At 41.2% G+C, this 21,201-nt stretch overlaps 2 protein-coding genes across 12 annotated transcripts in view; one reads left to right on the top strand and one right to left on the bottom strand.

The window, feature by feature from the left end:
- Positions 1-1,167: 1,167 nt before the first annotated feature.
- Positions 1,168-13,466, bottom strand: SNRPD1 (small nuclear ribonucleoprotein D1 polypeptide). Its single transcript, XM_027576238.1, has 4 exons — positions 13,314-13,466; positions 6,619-6,695; positions 4,644-4,835; positions 1,168-1,352 (listed from the first exon to the last, which is right to left on the bottom strand). Exons 1-4 carry the CDS (start codon positions 13,325-13,327, stop codon positions 1,276-1,278), a joined length of 360 nt encoding a protein of 119 aa, XP_027432039.1. The 5' UTR covers positions 13,328-13,466; the 3' UTR covers positions 1,168-1,275.
- Positions 13,467-19,876: 6,410 nt separating this feature from the next.
- Positions 19,877-21,201, top strand: part of ESCO1 (establishment of sister chromatid cohesion N-acetyltransferase 1) — an 84,618-nt gene continuing 83,293 nt past the window's right edge. For 7 of the 11 annotated variants that reach the window (XM_027575973.1, XM_027575972.1, XM_027575974.1 and 4 more), the window contains exon 1: positions 19,896-20,031. The gene's annotated coding sequence lies outside the window, so the exon portion shown is untranslated. Of the gene's footprint in view, positions 20,032-20,055; positions 20,302-21,201 lie in introns of those variants that run through there. The other 4 variants (XR_003516892.2, XR_003516891.2, XM_027575977.1 and 1 more) reach the window with 4 other exon arrangements.

Raw genomic sequence — 21,201 nt, 5'->3', positions numbered from 1 at the left:
GATATCGTGAAGTACTCTTTATCACTACAGCATTCACAATTTGCAATTACCTATTAATGTTTATTTAACTCTGCTTCCCTTTTAACCTATAAGCCCCATAAGGGCAGGCGTCAACTCATGTTTATTCATATGTGTGCAAAGTCTGTTCTGCCTGCCTCCTTAAAAGTCTGCTCTCCATCATGTGGCATCATTGGGTTCCCTTTCCTTCTATGTGGGTTCAAGTAATAGGAGTACCACAAATCTGAGTATGAAAAATAATGAGACAGAGAACACACAAATGCACTTGCTATCTCTCAATTTATGTAACCCTTTTATGGAGCCTAAACCTTTTAAGATGATCTTTGCAGAAAATTTCCTTCACATTTAAAAAACAAAAAACCCCATGTACATGATTAAATGTAAATACAGATTTAGTTCCCCCCAATCCTCAGGCTTTTTCCTTGGCATAAAAATAAATGGTGTAAGCTCTGCAAGGAACTGCATATACTGAGCTGTATTTTTCTCTAAACTCAAACCAACTGCAATAATTAAAAAAAAAAAATCCTTATTAACTGGGAAAGAAACCAATTTTGCTGTCAAAGTAGGTTTTTTTCTTTTTGTTCTTAAAGGAATTCTTGTAAAAATACTTGATAAAGGAGCCACTGACAGGTACATTTCACATTAACAGGTTTTGACACTGCTCACAACTGATAATCTAGTGAATGTTATCTGCAGTTTCAACTCAAGAGAATGTAAAATTACGTTCTATTGAGAACCTTAAAAAAAAAAACCCATTAACGAGTACAACAGAGTCTAAGACTCCTGAATTAGAAGAGGGCTATCACCTTTACTAAATACCCAAGTCTCCATAAAGTAAAACTGAGGAAAAGGGAATCAATTTTAGACCCCAATCCACAGGACCTTAGGTCCTGAATTACCAAAAAGAACTTATTTCACTCATTGGTAGGTTCCACAAAATGGAATCAAAGTAAAACAATAAAATGCATATTTAGTGCACGTGAAGTAATTAGGTATATATTCTCCATACATTCATAAAAAAATTTTAGTTCAAACATTAAAAGCCTGATCTAAGAATGAAATTACTCTGCGTTTGCCTAGTAGTAATACTTAGCTCTATGTAAATATCGTGAATATACATGAACTATTAAAATTTGACAATCAACAGACAACTGTGTCCTACATTTATGTTTATTAAAAACTGACATAAACAAACAAAACCTGTACAAAAAATATGCCCAATCACGTATCACTTTGAAATAGTAATCTTGAGAGACATTATCGCCTAGGACCCCCTCTTCCTCTACCCCGACCACGTCCTCTTCCTCTTCCTCGGCCTCGGCCTCTTCCCGCAACTAAAAAAAAAGAGAAAAACAGTTAGGTTAACTCTCTCCTGCACTGATGGTTACCTGGGCCACCACCAACAGCATCGACAGGAAAGAAAACTTTAACCCAGCTTTTCTCAAATGTGATCTCACAGGCATCCCTCTCAGCACATTACCACGCAGAACCAAAAACTGCTGGCTTACAAAGATAATTTCATATTTATTCCATTTGATTCATCAAGTGTTAAAGTATCTATCATGTCTCAAATTCAACACAATAAAATCCAAATGATCTGAACCTTAACACAAGATGGAAGAGATATCTTATCAACAGAACAGAATGTGAACATCATGTGCTAGATTTTTTTGTTACTGAATAGGATCCAAACAAGTTAATTCAAAGCTAAGTTTAAAATACATTACATCAAGCAACCTTAAGACTCTTTAGAATCTTAAGTCATTTGATCCAATCATAACAAAGTATTTTAATCATTACAGCAACATCCCTGTGTCAGCTGGTCTCCTAAGTCTACTTGAATATTATACTGACAGAAAACTCACTTGTCAAATGAACTTATTTTCAGTCTTCAGAGAGCTATGAATATTAAAAAAATCCTGACATGAAGTTCAAGTCAGTCACATTCTAAACTTCTACCCACTGTTGCCAAACTTGTCATTCAAAGAAACAAAGTCTAGGACTTTTGTTAAAACAAGCCAGCTTAACCATATTTATTTCCAATTCCTTCTGAACTACTACTCATGACAGAAAAGGAGTAAAAATGGTAAATACCCATAAAGAAAAAGAAAGAGAAGGAGAGAGGGAACACAGTGGCCAGAAAGTAGACTAACAACTGTAAATGTTAGGATAAAGGAAGAATTAACTCTTAGAAGACCTATGACCTTAGAAGCCAAGGGTGAGATGAAGCAGGGGGTGGAAAACAAACAAAATGGTTGATAAACATGTGGTACAAAAGACTGGTCAGTTCTCTCTTCCCCACCTTGGAAAACTAATGATTATTTCCCTGACAGGTAGGTAGGAGAGAAAAGGTAAAATAAACCTAAAGACATTGAAACAGAAAGGCTTCAGATTTGAAAATAACTGCAAAGTGGATAGCAGCAAGAGGCATAAAACTGAGGGGAAAGGAAAAGGGAATTCAGCATTTTTCAAGCTATAGATTGCAACCTAAATTTTTTTTTCTTTTTTAAAAAAGATCTTATTTATTTATTTGAGAGAGAGAAGAGAGAACACGGAGCAGGGTGAAAGGCAGATGGAGAAAAAGACTCCCTGCTGAGCGGGGAGCCCGATGAGGGGCTTGATCCCAGACTCCACGATCATGACCTGAGCCAAAGGCAGACACTTAACCAACTGAGCCACCCAGGCACCCCTACAATTTTTTTTAACTAAAAGAGCATAAGAAACATATGGGCATTTGCATGTATTGAGACTAAGTAATTCTTCCTGAGATTTCTGTTTCAGTTATATGTATGAACGGGCCATGAAGCAAAGTATATTTCTTAGCGTGGGTGGAAGGCAAAAAAGTCTCAAAAATCACTGTTATCAACTGACCATCAAAAAACACCCAGCCCCTTTTTCCTGCTCTGCTCCTATAATGCTGACTGCCAGGCATGTATCTCCTACAGTAGGTGACAGGAATCTTTTTTTTTTTGGGAGAGGGGGTTTGAAAAGCTCCAGAAATGACTCTAGATCCTGAAATTTTGGGTCTCCTCAGTGAAGAGGCCAACTCACTTCTGAACTACCCTAAAGTGAGACTCACCAGCTCAGGAGTCCAGCCTCCCCTCCCAGAGCGTCTCTTCCTACGGTTCTTGTTAAATAATAGATGGCCAAATACAAGACACTCAAATTAAGCCTACAACATAAAGATCAAATAAAGAGAGCAAATATGGAGGAGAGAGACAGAGACCACTTGATCAAGAAACAAACTCTTAACTACATAAGAGAACAAATTGATGGTTACCAGAGAGGAAGGGGAGGAGGGATGGGTGAAATACATGATGGGGATTAAGGAGTGCACTTGTCATGATGACCACTGGGCCACATATGGATTTGTTGAATCACTATGTTGTACACCTGAAACTAATATAACATTCTATGTTAACTAACTGGAATTCAAATAAAAACTTAAACAGATGGGGCGACTGGGTGGCTCAGATGGTTGGGTGTCTGCCTTCAGGTTAGATCATGATCCCAGGGTCCTGGGATTGAGCCCCGCATCCGGCTCCTGGCTCAGCGGGAAGCCTGCTTCTCCCTCTCCCTCTGCCTCTCCCCCTGCTCATGCTCTCTCTCTCTGTATCTCTGTGTCTCAAATGAATAAATAAAATCTTAAAAAAAAAAAAACCTTAAACAGAGAGCAAAGAAAAAGAGAAATCCAACAATGCCAAGAATAAAATAAAACGTAAATAAAGAAAAAACACTAATATCTTAGGAGTTAATATCCCATCCAGTATTTTTCAGAATAGAGAACAAGATTCTATGAAAAATTATCACAGGAGACCTGAAAATTAACTCTATGCTAGAGTGGAAGTTAAAGTGAAAGAAGTTTCTCAGAAAACAGAAAAAAAAAAGAGAGAGAGAGAGAAAAGAGAGACAATTACTCAGAAGACCTAATTATTAAGACTTCCAGGAAAAAAGAATAGAAAAAGTAAAAGAGAAGAAATTTATCAAAGCCATACAAGTATATTTCTTGCTTTAAATGGCAAGAATATCCTTATTGAAGGGGTCCACCAAATAACCAAAACAACAAAATGGAGGAAAACATAGGAGGAGCAAGCAAAGACCCAATGCCAAGTCATTAAGAAATTTCAGAATAACAGGAACAGAGTCAAATCTCCAAATCTTTCAAAGTGTATAAAGGGTAGGGGACTAGGCCATGCAAAGGGACAAAAAGAATGGCACGTCTTTAACAGCAACACCAAGAATTATTAATAAATACCATATGCACTCACAGCAAGTACAAGGAATCAAGAAAACAAAACATTCACAAATGTTTATTTTATATCTTTAAAAAAAAGATTTTATTTATTTATTCATTAGAGAGAGAAAGACAAAGCATGTGTGTGCAGGCACATGAGGGCGGGGCGGGGGGAGGTAGGTAGAAAGAATCTCAAGTAGAATCTAGGCCAAGCACAGAGGCTGATGCGGAGCTCAATCTCATGACCCTGAGATCACGACCTGAGCTGAAACCAAGAGTTGGAAGCTCAACCAACTAAGCCACCCAGGCACCCCACAATGTTTATATTTTGAGTAGTAGATCAAAGTATAAATATATATTCACAAAAATGATTATAATCCTTCAAACTTACCAGCTTCCCTTTTCTTAGATTTCACCTTTGGTTCAACATCCACAAGTAGTGTATCCAGAGGTAAGCTGTCTGGTAGGATAAAATATCGAATGTTATTTCCTCGAATACTCAGTGTTTCCAGCTGTACCGGTTCTCTATTCTTCAAAGTCATTTTCACAGCTTTAAGATGGGTATTCATGCTGACATCTACACCTAGAGGGGAAAAAAAAAAAGAGGGCAATTATTAGCATGATAAAGAAGGCAACCAGTTAATCTATCAAGCCACAGTAAATACCACAATACAAAAGAATACTGTCTGTTCTGCTATGTTGCAAGTTTCTATGACATAACTTAGTACAACTGGTTAATGGGTGAATAATGTCAGTATAAACCAGAAATCCTTCCTTCAGAGACTATCCCCAGCACATTAATATTTTGTATGGTTAAGTATGCTTACACCTGTGAATGCAGCAAGCCATGGAGGAACCCTGAGTAACACCCAACTCATTCCCACTGTGCCCAGGTATTCTCATTTCAGGGTTAGCAATGTTTATTGAATGGTTCTCTCTCACTATCTTCATAACTTCCTTATACCCCATTCCGTGAAACTATAAGCCTTGTTTTAAATATAAAGTCCTATATGCATTGTAGTATTTTCCTTGTTACTAGGAATTTAACATGTCTTTTTAACTGTATTTTTAAAGGAATGCTACTGTTGTTAATACTTTAATTACCAAACTGCACAGGTTTTGAATGGTCTGCCCCAAACTATTTTTCCCATTGTTTTTAGGGTGAGATTTTGCAAAATAAAAGCACAATTTTCTAGAATGAATATATGGCATTATCTTAGAAATACCCAATTATTGGAGCCTTTACCAGTATATCTGAATGGGATAACTGAAGATCTAGTTAACTTCTGTTCCTAGGAAGTTAGGTCAGTAAACATTACTTCTCTCAACTTTCCCAACATCCATCTCAAATAGCAATTACACTTCCTCAGTGTCACATGGTCACTGACCATATGATATTGAAACCTTGTACTGCACTGATTTCTTTTCAAAGCAATTGCTGTTGCAAACACGAGTATACTCAAATACAATCAGTTTAACACTGTATTTCCCTTGGTTTACTCAGATGCTGGATCTATACATTAAAAAATTATTTATAGGGGCGCCTGGGTGGCTCAGTTGTTAAGCGTCTGCCTTCGGCTCAGGTCATGATCGCAGGGTCCTGGGATCGAGCCCCGCATCGGGCTCCCTACTCAGCGGGAAGCCTGCTTCTCCCTCTCCCACTCCCCCTGCTTGTGTTCCCTCTCTCGCTGTGTCTCTGTCAGATAAATAAATAAAATCTTAAAAAAAAATAAAAATAAATAAAAATAAATAATTTATAAACTTACAATTTAAATATTTCAGAGACTGGGACTATATACTAAAATAGCATTTTCATTCATTTGGCTCAGCAATTCTTTTGTAATTTTGTGGGGAACACCTACTACAAGTGAAGAATTGCAGTAGCCTTAAACTACACATACGATATCATTAAAGCAAAGAGTTAGACATGAAAGAAAAAAGAATGAAGGAAAATACTCTCAAATAACCCATTTCCCATATATATTTTTACCCAAGGTAATCAAACATGAAAATCCCATCCTCTATCTTCAAGGACTTTACAACCTAATAGAGGACACAAAATTCTAAAAAAGAGTAAAATGTGCTTTGGAAGATGCAATATTCTAGGCAAAGGAACACACGCAGGCAAAAAGCACAAAAGGCTTTAAAAAAAGGAAAACAGGTCACATGCAGGATAACCTGCGGAATTTGGTTTGGTCTTAGCACAAGTACTTAAGGTAAAGCTTAAGAAGGTCAATGAAATAATCCAAACAAAAAGAATGAGATGTCTACAATAATGTTCATTAAGTAACCAAAAAAGAATTCTGGCCTTAAAGGTAGAAGAGGTGGAAAAAAAAAGGTGTTACAAAGCTGTCTAACTTCCATACCTGTGATTGTTCCATGGACCTGTGTTCCATTCTTTAATTCGATGGTTACAGTTTCGTGACTCAATTTCATCAAAAATCTGTAAAAACAGTGGGAATATAGAAGTGTTCACCTTTAACATTTTACAATCTTTTTAAAATCAAAGAATGAAATTTCTAGATGTTCAAAATCTGCTATAGATGCTACCTGTATCAATTCCTATTAATAATCTGCATAACAATTTCAGCTTTCCTTGAATTATACCCTCAATATTTATGAAGGAGTATAATATGATTCTCTAAACCATTATACAGTTTAACCTCCAATCCATGCATACAGATCCTAAAATCATTATAATTCACACAACTGAAATCAAGAAATTATATGAAAGTGGTCAAAAAGTATAAACTTCCAGTTATAAGGCAAATTAAGTATTAGGAATGTCACATACAGCATGATGACTATAGTTATTAATGCTACTGTACGGTACATCTGAAAGCTGCTAAGAGAGTAGATCCTGAAAGTTCTCATCACACAAGAAAAAAACATTTTTCCCCCTTCTCTTTTTTGGTATCCATACTGGATGATGTATGTTAACTAAACTTACTGTGGTAATCATTTTACAATATACATAAGCCAAATCATTATGTTGTACACCTTAAGCTTATACAGAGCTGTACGTCCATTATATCTCACTAAAGTGGAAAGAAAAAATTACAATTGGTAGTAAAAAATTATATGCTTCCTATATGTACGTGGAGTAAGTCTCCTCCATGGATATGGGGAGATTATTCTAGACCATTTTATGTGCACTCATATGCATATACATAAAATGTTTCTATGCAAATTGGGTCATAAGTTTATTGACTTCTATACCCTATAATTCTCATTCAGCTTAAAGACATTTTAAATACATATATATGTTTATAACAAATCCATTTATGCAAATCCTTAGCAACATTTTACCAATTTTCTAAATTTTCATCAATTCTACAGGGAAAAAAAAGAATGTTTTTCCCTTTTACTTGTAAGACTGAACATCTTTTCATGAATATGGGAAATTTGTATTTCTTTTGTGAACTACCTATTCACACGTTTTCAATTAGGTCAAAAAAATTTTTTTTTAATTTTCTACCAGTTTGCCACAGCCATTCAAGTTTGTGGTTTTCATCTTTAGGTTGTTAAATTTGTGAATACTTCTGAGGCATTAATCTGTTCAAGAAGATGTCTCCCACCCCAAGACTGTAAGAAGTCTTATTCCTTCCAGTTTTCTTTTTAAAAAGATTTTATATATTTTGAGACAGAGAGAGAGAAAAGTGTGCGCACAGGGGATGGAGCAGAGGGAGAGGAAGAGAATCTCAAGTAGACTCCATACTGAATGTGGAATCCAGAGCAGGGTTCCATCCCATGACCCTGAGATCAATGACCTAAGCTGAAACCAAGAGTCAGATGCTCAACTGAGTAAGCCACCCAGATGCCCCTCTTCTGTTTAGTTTTAATCCACTTGGAATTCATCTGTTTTCTGTGCAGCATGAGGTAGATATCTGCCTTTATTTTTTTCCCTCAATTAGAAAGCCAGATGCCTCAATGTTTACTAAATAATCCATCCATTCCCCACCTCATCTAGTCTTTTATTCTCCCTCAACTTACTACTATGAAATATTTCAGAGAAAGAAAAATTGAAAGGTTCACAAATTATTAAAATGTTGCCATTCAGGGATGCTTGGCTCAGTCAGTTAAGTGTCTGCCTTCCGCTCAGGTCATGATCCCAGGGTCCATGGAGCTCCCCTCCTTGCTCAGCGGGGAGCCTTCTCCCTCTGCCTGCTGCTTCTCCTGCTTGTGTTCTGTCTCTGACAAATAAATAAAATCTTAAAAAAAAAAAGTTGCCATTTATGTGGGAGTGTCCCCACACAATTATACTTTCACCACATGATCTATACTGCATTCATTTTCTAGTGAGAATATTCTCTTATACAATCATAATACCACAATCACATCCAGGAAAGTGAACAATAATCCTGCAATATGATCCAACAATGTAGTTTTTTTTCCTAATTTATAATACATACTTTGTACACCCTATCATAGCATCACGCTAAATTATACACGTAGAATCATCTATTTTTCTCCCCAATTAGACTACTGCAAAGATCAAAACCTTCATATCTAATCCTGGGTGTCAAAGACCCTGAATAATAGTTGGCTGAAATGCTTCAACGATTAAAAGGGAAGATAATGTGGGGCACCTGGTTGCTCAAATGGTTAAGCGTCTGCCTTCGGCTCAGGTCATGATCCCAGGGTCCTGGGATCGAGCCCCGCATCAGGCTCCCTGCTCAGCGGGAAGCCTGCTTTTCCCTCTCCCTCTACCCCTGCTTGTGTTCCCTCTCTCGCTGTGTCTCTGTCAAATAAATAAAATCTTAAAAAAAAAAAAGAACATGATATAGCTTTAAAAAAGAAAAGGGAAGATAATCTTAAAATATCACTTTTTAGGGGCACAGACAGCTATCAAAAAGGGGGACACTTGGTTTGGGACATATTAAGTCCCAAATTTTAAAAAGTTAAATCTGTCCTTATATAAAGATCCACGTATTGAATCCTTTTCATATTTGTTGTCAAGAAAAGAAAGTCTCTCTTGGTGGCTCAAATGGTTAGGCGTCTGCCTTTGGCTCAGGTCATGGTCTCCAAGTCCCGGGATTGAGCCCCACATCGGGGTCCTGGCTGGCTCAGAGGGGAGCCTGCTTCTCTCTCTGCTTGTGTGCTCTCTCTCAAATGAATAAATAAAATCTTAAAAAAAAGAAAAGAAGAAAGTCTCTCTCAATAAACCGTTAATGCTTTATTTCATTGGACAAACATTCTTTACGCTCTAAATTTAATAATCGCTTATAACTATATTAGCTTAGAATTTTCATCTAACAGCTTCTTTCCATTATCAAGCTTTGATTTTTAAAATATCTTTTATTTTAGGACACCTGGCTGGCTCAATTAAGTAGAGCATGCAACTCTTGATATCTGGGTCATGAGTCTGAGCCCCACATTGGGCATATAGTTTACTTAATGAAAAAAAATCTTTTGGGGCGCCTGGGGGGCTCAGTCGTTAAGTGTCTGCCTTCAGCTCAGGTCATGATCCCAGGGTCCTGGGATCGAGTCTGGCATCAGGATCCCTGCTCAGCGGGAAGCCTCCTTCTCCATCTCCCACTTCCCCTGCTTGTGTTCCCTCTCTCGCTGTCTCTGTGTAAAATAAATAAAATCTCTAAAAATAAAAAAAATAAAATAAATCTTTTAATTGTCCTCCTCATTAATAAGGTTTAAGTTTTCTTTTTTTTTAAGATTTTATTTATGTCAGAGAGAGCACAGGCAGGGGGAGCGGCAGGCAGAGCCGGCAGAAGAGGGAGAGAGAGAAGCAGGCTCCCGGGACTCGGTCCCAGGACCCTGAGATCATGACCCGAGCCGAAGGCAGACGCTTAACCGACTGAGCCACCCAGGTGTGTCCCAAGGTTTAACTTTTCTTAAAGAACACTTATTTATTTCAGAGAGAGAGAGGGAGCAAGCACAGAGGGAGAGGGAGACAAGCAGACTCCCCACCGACCAGGCAATCCCATGTGGGGCTTGATCCCAGGACCGAGATCATGACCTGAGCCAAAATCCAGAGTCGGACACTTAACCAACTGAGCCACCCAGGCGCCCCAACATTTAACTTTTATAGAAGCTCAAATCATTTGTGGAAATAGACAGGATTGAAGTAAAAATAAAACATTTTAGTAATCAATCTACCATATAGAAGTAAAAAGAAAAACCAAAGTAAGCAAAATGGTTTCTGAAGGAATCAAAATACATTTCAGCAAGTCCAAGGATGTGTCTTCGACAAATATTGCTTGGAAATGAGGATTAAAAATGAATGACTAGGAGCTCACACTCTAGCGGAAAGGACAGACACAGAAGATATTTAAAGGTAACTAAATTTAAAAAGCAATGGATATATGCACCGGCTTTTGCCAGGAACATAATGTAGCATGGATAGGAAGGAGTCAGAGCTTAGTGACCTTCTAGTATGAAGTCTGAAAAGTTGGAAATATGCAGCAAAAAGAGACAAAAGCAAGGATTTGGGAGTAAGAAACAGCCCATCAACAGAAACTATAGCTACACTACCAAGGGATGAGTAGAGAAGAGTTAGGTCGGTTCCTTTCACGGATAGCCCAAGCTGTTAAAGAGCTACTGAAGGGTTTTCATCAATAAAATGGAGTGCCAGGGTCATACTGACATTGGAAGACAAATTAGGTGGCTAAAGCAGTACATATAGTTACAGTTATCCAGACACAGAAACAACAAATAGATCAATGAAACAGAAAAGAGTCCAGAAATGAACCCACATTTAGTTAATTTTCTACAAAGGCACCAATGGGACTGTCAAAGCACTCCAATTGGCAAAAGAAAGGCTTTTCAACAAATGATGAAATCCACGGTAATAGGGGTTTATATTTTCTAAGAATATGGAATAACTGGAAGTCTATGTAGAAAAAAATAAACCTGGAACCCTAACTCACACCACTTACCAAAATTAACTCAAGATAGATCACAGGCCTAAACAGAAAAGTTAAAATGATAGCTTTAAGAGGAAAACATAGGAGAATAACTTCATGGTTTGAGGGCAGGCAAAAACTTGACAGTACCCAGAGAATAACCATAAAAGGAAAAGCTAGTAAATTAAGCTTCTTCAAAATAAATTTCTGCTCACCAAAAGAAGTTATTAAAGGAATGAACAAGCAAGTCAAACTGGGAGAAATTATACCTAACAGAGGACTAGTATGCAGGATATAAAGAATTCCTACAACTCAATAAACACAATCAAAACCAAACACTTCACAAAGATACATGAATGGCCAATAAGCAGGTGAAAAGGTGTTCAACATCACTAGTCATTAGGAAAATGAAAATTAAAGCCATTAACAAGACACTACTACACAAGCACTGAAATGGCTAAAATTGTGAAAACCTGGCAATTTATCAGATTATCAAGAAAGAAGTCAAAGACAACTCGCAGGCCTTTGTTTAGAGTTTGAAAGTAAGGATGATAGTGCCACCAACCATCGTACAAAAATAAGTCAACCGAAAATGCAAACCAGTTAGACAAATACCCATTTTCTTGGCACAAAACACATTCTCCAGTAAGAAGAAATTTTATTTCTACTGTCTAAGACACAGAATAGGATTCAGTATGGACTTTAAAATTTTCAGGAAAACTGTCACAACACGCAATATCTTTAAATGAGACAAACTGTTTCTAAAGAGTCTGACACAAAACTTAACTGTAAGTAGATTCAGACAGGCAGGTATTGGGAAACTGCGAAAATATACTTTAAATTCTGGGGCGTTTTTCTCCAAAGTTACAGTTCAAATAAAAATGGACTAAACGTTAACCTTAAATGCCTTCCCTACAAACTCTGAATACACATTGAAAGTTTTATGTTTTTTTTTTAAGATTTTATTTATTTGAGAGAGAGAGAGAGAATGAGACAGAGAGCACAGGACGGGGGGGGGGGGAGGGTCAGAGGGAGAAGCAGACTCCCTGCTGAGCAGGGAGCCCGACGCGGGACTCGATCCAGGAACTCCCAAGATCATGACCCCAGCCCAAGGCAGTCGCTCAACCAACCGAGCGACCCGGGCGCCCCCTATGTTATTTCACTCATACTAAAAATTATTTGTCTGTCTTCACAAAACAGAAAGTTTCAAGAAGGCAGGGACCCCACCTTAAAAAAAAAAAAATCCATTACCAGCGCACAGTGTAACAGGTGCCCAATAATTGATCGCAACTGACAAACCTTGATTCAGACAAGAGCCTAGCTACGTATATAACTAACTTAATCAGAAACTTCCTCTATGTTCCAGGCTCTCCGCCTCAAGGAAAAATACGAAAACCTAATCTATCTGCAGGTAGTTTAGAACGAATTACTCAAATCAGTAAACCAGTAGTCTCAACTAACCGATGAAGTTTAAACACAAATAAAACAGAATAGCGATTATCTGCGTAATCAGCCACAAATACGTAAACTGATTTTTGCTTCCCCTGGGGAGATTCTTTTCCTGAATTAAAGTCCTATTTTGAAGAGACATGTGAGTTGAGTAATCTTAAATCTAAAGAGTTATCAAAATATAAACAACAAAAAAACCCTAAAAAAACCGGAAGTCCAATCCTTATTTAAAACATTTCGGAAATGGGTTTATTTCCGGATAAACCCCTGCAGTTTCTAAATAATTTTAAAAGCTCATTACTTTAATGCAATGCATACAATTATTCTTTATGTCTCCCACGTTCTCAGAGAACCTACACTACTTAGTTATATTTACCGGTCTTGAGAGCTGAGACGGCCCAGAAAAGTAATCTAGACTAAGAGCACGAGTCCTAATGAAATGAACATCTTCAACTAACCGAAAGTAAGAGCTTGCACCTTTAAGGCCTCCAAGACACTAAGTGGAAAGAAACCGACAGGCTTTTATGTCCACTTGTCTGAAGACACGCGGAATCCGCGCGCTATCCAGTCTGAAGCCCTGGCTCCAGCGCCCGCGGCGGCTCAGCCAAGATGTGGCGGGAGCAGTGGGCGCGGGAGGCCGTTAGCAGGCCGCGCGCGCACGCGGCTTCCGCGCTTCCCGCAACTGGGCAGTCCGGTCTCCCGCTCACGGCCCAAATCGTCACAGCCCTCACCCCGCTGGGTTACCTCCTCACCTCACGAGCTTCATCCTAGCGGCGCCGTCCCTCTTTCGGTCGGATAGTGAACAAAACCGGACCACCCAGGTCCGAAAGACAAGGCGTATGAATGGCCGGAAACGCCTACTCCTTGGACTCCGACGTAAAGAGCGCGAGGAGCGCTGCGGACGCAAAGCGGAAACGCCGCGCCCACGCTGTGCCGTACTCCCTTCCGGCTGCGCGGAACATCACTACGGCCCCTGGCGGCTGGAGGTGTGTCTTGCGACGGCTGAGACGCTTTAGCGCAGGTCTAGGAGGAAAATTCCAGTAAGGTCGGGGAGTGGGGATTTAAGGAGATTAGATCCAATTAGTGGGCACTTCGGGACGGCCGGGAGCTGTGTGTTATGCAGCAGTAAGTATACCCGTGAAGTTCGGGAAGTTATGAGCAAGCCCAAAGAATTAGGCTAATTCTGCTCCAACACCAGGAATGTACCTGAAGAAAATCACAGTTTAGCGAATTATTTTTACTTTTTTAAGATTTACTTATTTATTTGTCAGAGAGAGAGAGAAGAGTATAAGCAAAGGGAGCGGCAGGCAGAGAGAGAAGCAGGTTCCCTGCTGAGCAAGGAACCTGATGCCCGCTCACTCCTAGGACTTTGGGATCATGACCTGAGCTGAAGGCAGACATTTAAGCGACTGAGCCTCCCAGGCGTCCCTATTTTTATTTTAAATTCTAGTCACAAACCTCAGAAGGGTACCCTACACTGTTGAGAGATCTGCTGTGGTTCTCTAATAAGCTCGCAAACTTTCATACCTTTTCTCTCCCTCTGAAACCTTCTACAGTTTCTTTCTCAGATACCTCTCTTATTTTCTACTTTTAGAAAACCAGAAGCCACCTTTTCAGCTTTTCTTCCAGTGAGAAGGGTAGAAATACTATTGTTCCTTTCAAAGGCAAATTCCTCTTCACTATAGTCTGGATTCCAGCTCTCATTTTTTTCAAGAATTTCACTCCTTCAGTTATCTCCTAACTTGAGTCATCAATCTCTCCCTCTTCACGGGATTTTTAAAAAAATAAGAATACAACTTTATCTTAACAAAATTCTTCTCTGATGCAGCTCCAGCTACTGCTAGATTTCTTTCACATAAAAACTTCTTGAATGTGTTGTCTACACTTGTTTTATCATCTCTAATTAACTCGTCAGACTCCATTGATGCTGCTTTTCTAAAGGTCATCAAAAACCTCAAGACAAACCTCTATCTTCATCTTACTCAACATTTCAGCAGCATTTAACATTACCCTTTTGAGGGCGCCTGGGTGGCTCAGTTGGTTAAGTGACTGCCTTCACCTCAGGTCATGATCCTGGAGTCCTGGGATCGAGTCCCACATCGGGCTCCCTGCTCAGCAGGGAGATCTGCTTCTCCCTCTGACCCTCTTCCCTCTCATGCGCTCTATCTCTCATTCTCTCTCTCTCAAATAAATAAATAAAATCTTTTAAAAAAAAATTACCCTTTTGAAACACGCCTCTCTTGACTTTCAGGATGCCGAGCTCACCTGATGCTACTCCTGTGCTAATAGTTAACATTTTCTAGGTCTCAGCTGCCTCATCCTCTACTGAGCCATCACATGTTGGAGAGTTTCAGGGTTTACCCTAGGTGTAGTCTTCTTATGGATACTTTCTCCTTTAGCCTAGGTGATCTCTAAAACCAGGGCTTTAATTTGTATCTTCAGCCTGGATGCCGTCCTTGATTATCAGAACTCTTGGAAGTGTAAGGCAATGCTCATCAAACTTTTATGTGCATAGGACATACCTGAGGAAATTTTAGAATGAACATTTTGATTCAGTTGGTTTGGGGACTGACATTCTATATTTCTAAAAGCCTTCAGTTGATGAAGATGCCTCTAGTCTATGGGCCATAATTTGAGTAGCAATTTCTTTGTTGCCTTCTCAATATCTATCCATCTCCCTTCCCAACAGTTCCTAATAATCTGATGATCCATGTGATCCCAATGAAGCTGGCTCTATCCTTGTTTCAATCATCACATTCCATTACTTGTCCACAGTGGGCTTGGAATGTAAACTGATCCAGTCAGACCTTTGCAGGGGATTCTCTTTCCTTTTGAATGTGAATGAAGAGGTAGTAGCCCCTGGAGTTTTATTGGGAACGCCCTTAGAACCAAGAGAAGAATCAGTTTTAGGAGAGAGTTAAAGAAAAATAAAATAAAATCCATGATGATATTAATAAGCTCGTGGAAATTAAGATTAAGGGGACACCTGGGTGTCTCAGTGGGCTAAGTATCCAACTGTTGATTTAGGCTCAGGTCATGATCTCAGGGTTAGGAGATGGAGTCCCGCATTTGGCTCTGTGCTGGGCATGGAGCCTGCTTAAGATTCTCTCTCTCCCCCTCTCCCCTTCCCCCAGTTCACGCACTCTTGCCTGTGCGCTCTCTCTCAAAAAATTAATCAATTAAAATTAAAGCTGGTGGGGGGGCGCCTGGGTGGCTCAGTTGGTTAAGCGACTGCCTTCAGTTCACGTCATGATCGCGGGGTCCTGGGATCGAGCCCCGCATCGGGCTCCCTGCTCAGCCAGAAGCCTGCTTCTCCCTCTGCCACTCCCCCTGCTTGTGTTCCCTCTCATGCTGTCTCTCTCTCTCTCTCTGTCAATTAAATAAATAAAATCTTTAAAAAAAATAAAATTAAATTAAAGCTGGTGGGGGGGGTGGGTAAAAAATAAAATTAAATAAAATTAAAAACTCAGTTCCTCAGTTGCAATACTCATATTTCAAGTGCTCAAGAGCCCTATGTGGCTATGGCTACCCTTTGAGACAGTGCAGATATAGAACATTTGCATCATTACAGAAGGTTTGATTAGTGCTGTCCTGTTTATTACTGTATTTTTTTCCTTTGCATTTGTTATTTACTTATTTATTAACCGACTTGAAAAAATGTACTGTCTGAAGGCAGGGCCTTTTTTTTTTTAAGATTTTATTTATTTGACAGAGAGCACACAAGCAGGGGGAGCAGCAGAGGGAGAGGGAGAAGCAGACTCTCTGCTGAGTAAGGAACCCGGCGCAAGGCTCAATCCCAGGACCCTGGGATCATGACCTGAGCCAAAGGCAGATGCTTAACTGACTGAGCTACCCAGGCACCTCTGAAGGCAGGGATTTGTATCTGTTCTGTTAATTTCTATATTCCCAGTATCTAGAATAGTGAGTTGCACACAATGTGCCCTCAATAAATATTCATGAAATAACTGATTGTCTCCCCCATTAGAATGGGGAAGGGTACTCTGTGTGTATTGTTGACTACAGTATCCCTAGTACCAAGCTCAGAGTACTCCTAACTGCTATCCTCAAGGCCTTTTCTATTTTCGCTCTGCCTACCTTTTTTTTTTTAAAGGTTTTATTCATTTGAGATAGAGAGAGTGCGCGCATGTGAGAGAGCACGAGTGGGGGCGGGGGGCAGGGAGAAGGAGAAGCAGACTCCCTGCTGAGCAGGGAGCCTGACACCAGACTCAATCCCCTGACCCTGGGATCATGACCTCAGCTGAAGGCAGATGCTTAACCGACTGAGCCACCCTGGTGCCCCAGCTCTGCCTACCTTTTAATCCCTTTTCCCCTCAATAACATTGGAATATTTGAATTGCTGCAACTCAAGTTCCCTCTTCTCTCTGGACTTTTGTAATTCAGTTCTTTAATCCGGCTAACACTTAATTCCTCTCAAGTATGTGGGGCCAGCATTATTACTTACATGTGTTAGTAGCGAGTGTCCCAGAAGATGGCAAATTGAAATGCCAGTATCAGTTGATTTATACCAAATTGCTATACTTTTTATTTTCTAGATTGAAGTGATTTTTTTTTTAGAATTTTAGCTCTCTTGTAGTAACTCTCTCAAACTGTCAAGAGTCTTTTTTTTTTTTTTTAAAGATTTTATTTATTTATTTGACAGAGAGAAAGAGAGCAGGAACACAAGCAGGGAGAGTGGGAGAGGGAGAAGCAGGCTTCCTGCTGAGCAGGGATTCCGATGCGGGGCTCGATCCCAGGACCCTGGGATCATGACCTGAGCCAAAGGCAGACGCTTAACGACTGAGCCCCAGGCGCCCCTCAAACTGTCAAGAGTCTTGAAATAAAGTCAACAAGAGTGGACCAACAAAGAAAAAATACTTTATTTGCTGCTAGCAGAAGGATCAGTGTGAATGTGAGACTACTCTGTTGTCTGGAAGTTAGCAGAGGCTTTACAGGTTCTGGCATTTAGATTGGTCACAAGAAAGAAAAGGAACAAGGAAATGAAAATGTGGTATGTGGGGCAATGCAACTGCTTCATTATTAGCTTTTAGAAATAGATGTTCTCATGATAAGCAAGGGCAGGAAAGTACATTCTACAGTTTGGAGTTAGAAAGGAAAATCAATTCTAGATTACATTCACAATTTTGAATTTATCAAGAATTTATAAGTGAGATACCTTTTAAAATGATAAAGAATAATGCTCAAGAAAGTTTATTTTTCCCATAAAAGCAAACTATTTTATGAATATTTTTATTGAGATATAATGGACATATAAAATTGTATAACTTTAAGGTATACAATGAGTTGATTATTTTTATAGATTGCAATTATGATTACCATCTTAGCTGACACCTCCATCACATCACATAATTATCATTTCCTTTTTGTGGTGAGAACAATTAAGATCTAGGGGCACCTGGGGGGCTTAGTTGGTTGGGTGTCTGCCTTCTCCATCGTGATCCCAGGGTCCTGGGATCAGGCCCTGCGTTAGGCTCTCTGCTCAGTGGGGAGCCTGCTTCTCCCTCTGCCTGCTGCTCCCCTTGCTTGTGGTCGCTTTCTCTCTGTCAAATAAATAAATAAAATCTTAAAAAAAAACCAAGATCTTGTCTCTTAGCAACTGTGATGTTTATAAAAGCAAACTATACTTTTGCAGCATGTTTAAGAAGCTCACTATATTTGGTTTTAGAAAAGAAAATCTAGAATAAATTGCAGACAAGAGTTACACATCAAATATTATTTACTTATATATCAAAAATAGGTACATATGATTTTGCATGGCATGGCGTTTATAAGGATTCCTATGCTTCTGACTGACCAATTCAAGAAGTAGAGTGAATAGATTACTCAGAAGTGGAGGCCTATTGGGCACCTGGGTGGCTCAGTTGGTTAAGTGTCTGCCTTTGGCTCAGGTCATGATCCCAAGGTCCTGGGATCCAGTGCTGCATCGCCTTGGGCTCCCTGCTCAGGAGGGAGTTGGCTTCTCTCCCTCTGCCCCTCTGCTCGTGTTCTCTCTCACTTGCTCTCACTCCCTCAAATATAATCTTTCAAAAAAAAAAAAGCAGAGGCCTATTTTGTGGGAATGGAAACATGTAAATATGGTTTGTGTGTGTAAACAGTTTACACAGAAAAAGAAATCCCATCAGTTGCCTGACAATCGACAATCTAAAGGTGAAGGCAAATATTGTTGAGATAGTCTGGTACATAAGCCACTTTAATCAGGTTGGCGGTCTACTCCTGACTTGTCTCCTCCTTCCCCATTAAAGTCATTTGGCATATGTCATTAAAGTATATATATCAGGAACAAGGACTGGGGGTGGGGCATAGGCAGGTTTTTGCCAAGTAACACAATATATGGTGATGTTGGCAATGGCCTCACCCATCAATACCTCTGGTTTTGGTTTTTAAATCACAGGCTCTTTCCAGACAAAACTGAAAAGCAGCTCAATAAAGTTTTGTGGAAGATGTATTGTCAGAAAATCAGGCTTGATAAACTTAGAGCACATTTTGATTGTACTTAGTTTCATAAAAACAGGTCAGTAAGGGGAGAACACACGTATGATCATCTCTCTTCAGATTCTCAAAAGCATGAGTACCGGTTTGACCTAATCTCACAGTTCTGCAAGTAAGAATAGCACAGTAAGCGTGTTCAAGTGTGTGGGAACCACGAATACTAGTGACTGAAATCTGTGTTCTATCTTTAGAGGCTTCGAAGAGCCAAAGCTTTGAACACTCGCCATGACTAAATCTAGTAGAACATACTACAATTTCTTGTCGACTCCCGTGCGTCCGCACACAAGGAGGAAAGTGTAAGGATCAGGTGAAGCCCTGGATTTTCTGGAAGCACTGGAGTGTATTGCAGGGGAAGGAAAGAGAAGGGTCAATTGCCTCCCCTTTTCTTTACACTGGCCGAAGTCAAAGATTAAAGGTATTTGAAACAGTCGCAGACAGTAGTACCCGCAACCCAAAGAGGGACCAACGAAGCATTTCCAAGACAAACCACAGCTGCGGGCGTGGGTGGCTTTATAAAAGAGACATTCCGGGAAAGGGCCAGAGGCCGCCGCCTGGCGGCGCCGCCGCTTCTCGGCGAGACGCCCACCCGCGGTGCGCGCACGCGAGGCCTCCCACCGCGCCTGCGCTGAGGGTGTACGCTGGCTTGCTTTTCCCCCGACACCCAGCCGTCCCCGGGCGGGGGGGGGGGGGGGTGAAAAACTGCGTGATACGCAGCGAGCGTGGCGGCCATCTTCCTCCTCTGGGCACGTCAGCTGAGCCTGTGACGGCTGAAGAGGAGCGTTGCGCAAGCGCGACCAAGACGGTCACAGGTAACTCCCATCTGACGGGCGAGGCGTCGCCGTCGTCGCCGGAAGTTTGGCGAATCTGCGCCGCGGGACAGGCGGCGGACGCAGCTGTCTCCTGATACCCGGATGTGAGGTGATCCGCTGGCTCGCATTGGACCCTCGACCAGGAGTGAGGAAGGTAGGCTAGCTTTTTGACCGTCCTCGCCGCGTGCTGTCGCGCCTCCTGCGTCCTCACCTCCCTTCTGCCAGCCTCTCCGGAGAGCTGGACGATTCCCGCCCCCCGCTTCCTGTCCCACCTTCTGTGTCGTTTTGCATCGTACGCCTCTTTCTACTCCTGTGGTGCGGGCTCCTGGAGCCCCTGGGAGGGAGTGGGCGGCTCGAAGACACTGTCGCTTGAGGTAGGCAGTCAGCCCGCGCGTCTCGGCTGCCCATCACCTGCCACTGCTAGGTAAGCAGAGGTAATAAGGGGTCATGACCGAGGACCGCGGGTCAGGCCAGGGCTTTCAAGGCGGCTGAGAGGGCATCCAGAACCCGGAGGTGGCGTGTAGCCATTGCGATTACCGGGGCGGTGTCGGCGCTGGCCCGCAGGTAGCCCCCGGCCTTGTCTCCGCCCCCGGCGTCTTTCCTTTCCGGCGTTTTCCCCGAGCCAGCCCCACCAGCCGTCGCGGAGTTGCGGTTCTTGCGGCTTGCTCCCTTGCCTTCGCCCCGGGCGCCGACCCGACCTGAACCTTGAGGCCTCTGCAGCCTGCAGGGTGTGATGTGGGGATCTTGGAGGGGAGCATTGGCTCGGGTCCAAGGTCATGGAGTAATTCAGGTTGGACCTGAAAGTCTGGGCACAGGTAGGGCTGCTCTAGAATAGAAATGGGTGCCATAGTGAAGGCCATAGTGAAGTTTATAGGGATAGATACGAGCAGAAGGGAATTGGGCTCTAAACTGTTAATAAGATTATTTACAACGGGGGTTTGTTTTACTCAGGCAGAATGGGATAGTGAGTCCAAAAATTAGAGAACTCTCCCACCCCCACACTCCCAACCTCTCCCCAGCCCTCACCTCCCCGCCCCCCAGCCCTCACCTCCCCGCCCCCACCTCTAAATGTTGAGTTCTGGAAACCCTGCTGCAGGTAATGTATTTTCCGGGGGGGGGGGTGGTGGAGCGCAGCGGGGGAGGAGGAAGGAGTTAAATCGTTGTGCTTTGAGAAGTACTGTGAACCTTTAGGTAGTTGAAATGGGAATCTTTCAGCAGGAAGTAATTGGAGCACACAGTATTTAACTAGTATTATCACATGATATTTCAATAAATAATTAGCCTTCACAAAAACAATAAAAGAGTGCTACTTGGTGGAATAGTA

Source organism: Zalophus californianus, chromosome 14 (genome assembly GCF_009762305.2).
Source record: "Zalophus californianus isolate mZalCal1 chromosome 14, mZalCal1.pri.v2, whole genome shotgun sequence".
NCBI lineage: Eukaryota > Metazoa > Chordata > Mammalia > Carnivora > Otariidae > Zalophus > Zalophus californianus.
Note: the sequence above shows the minus strand (reverse complement) of the source record. Positions and strands in the feature narration are given on the sequence as shown.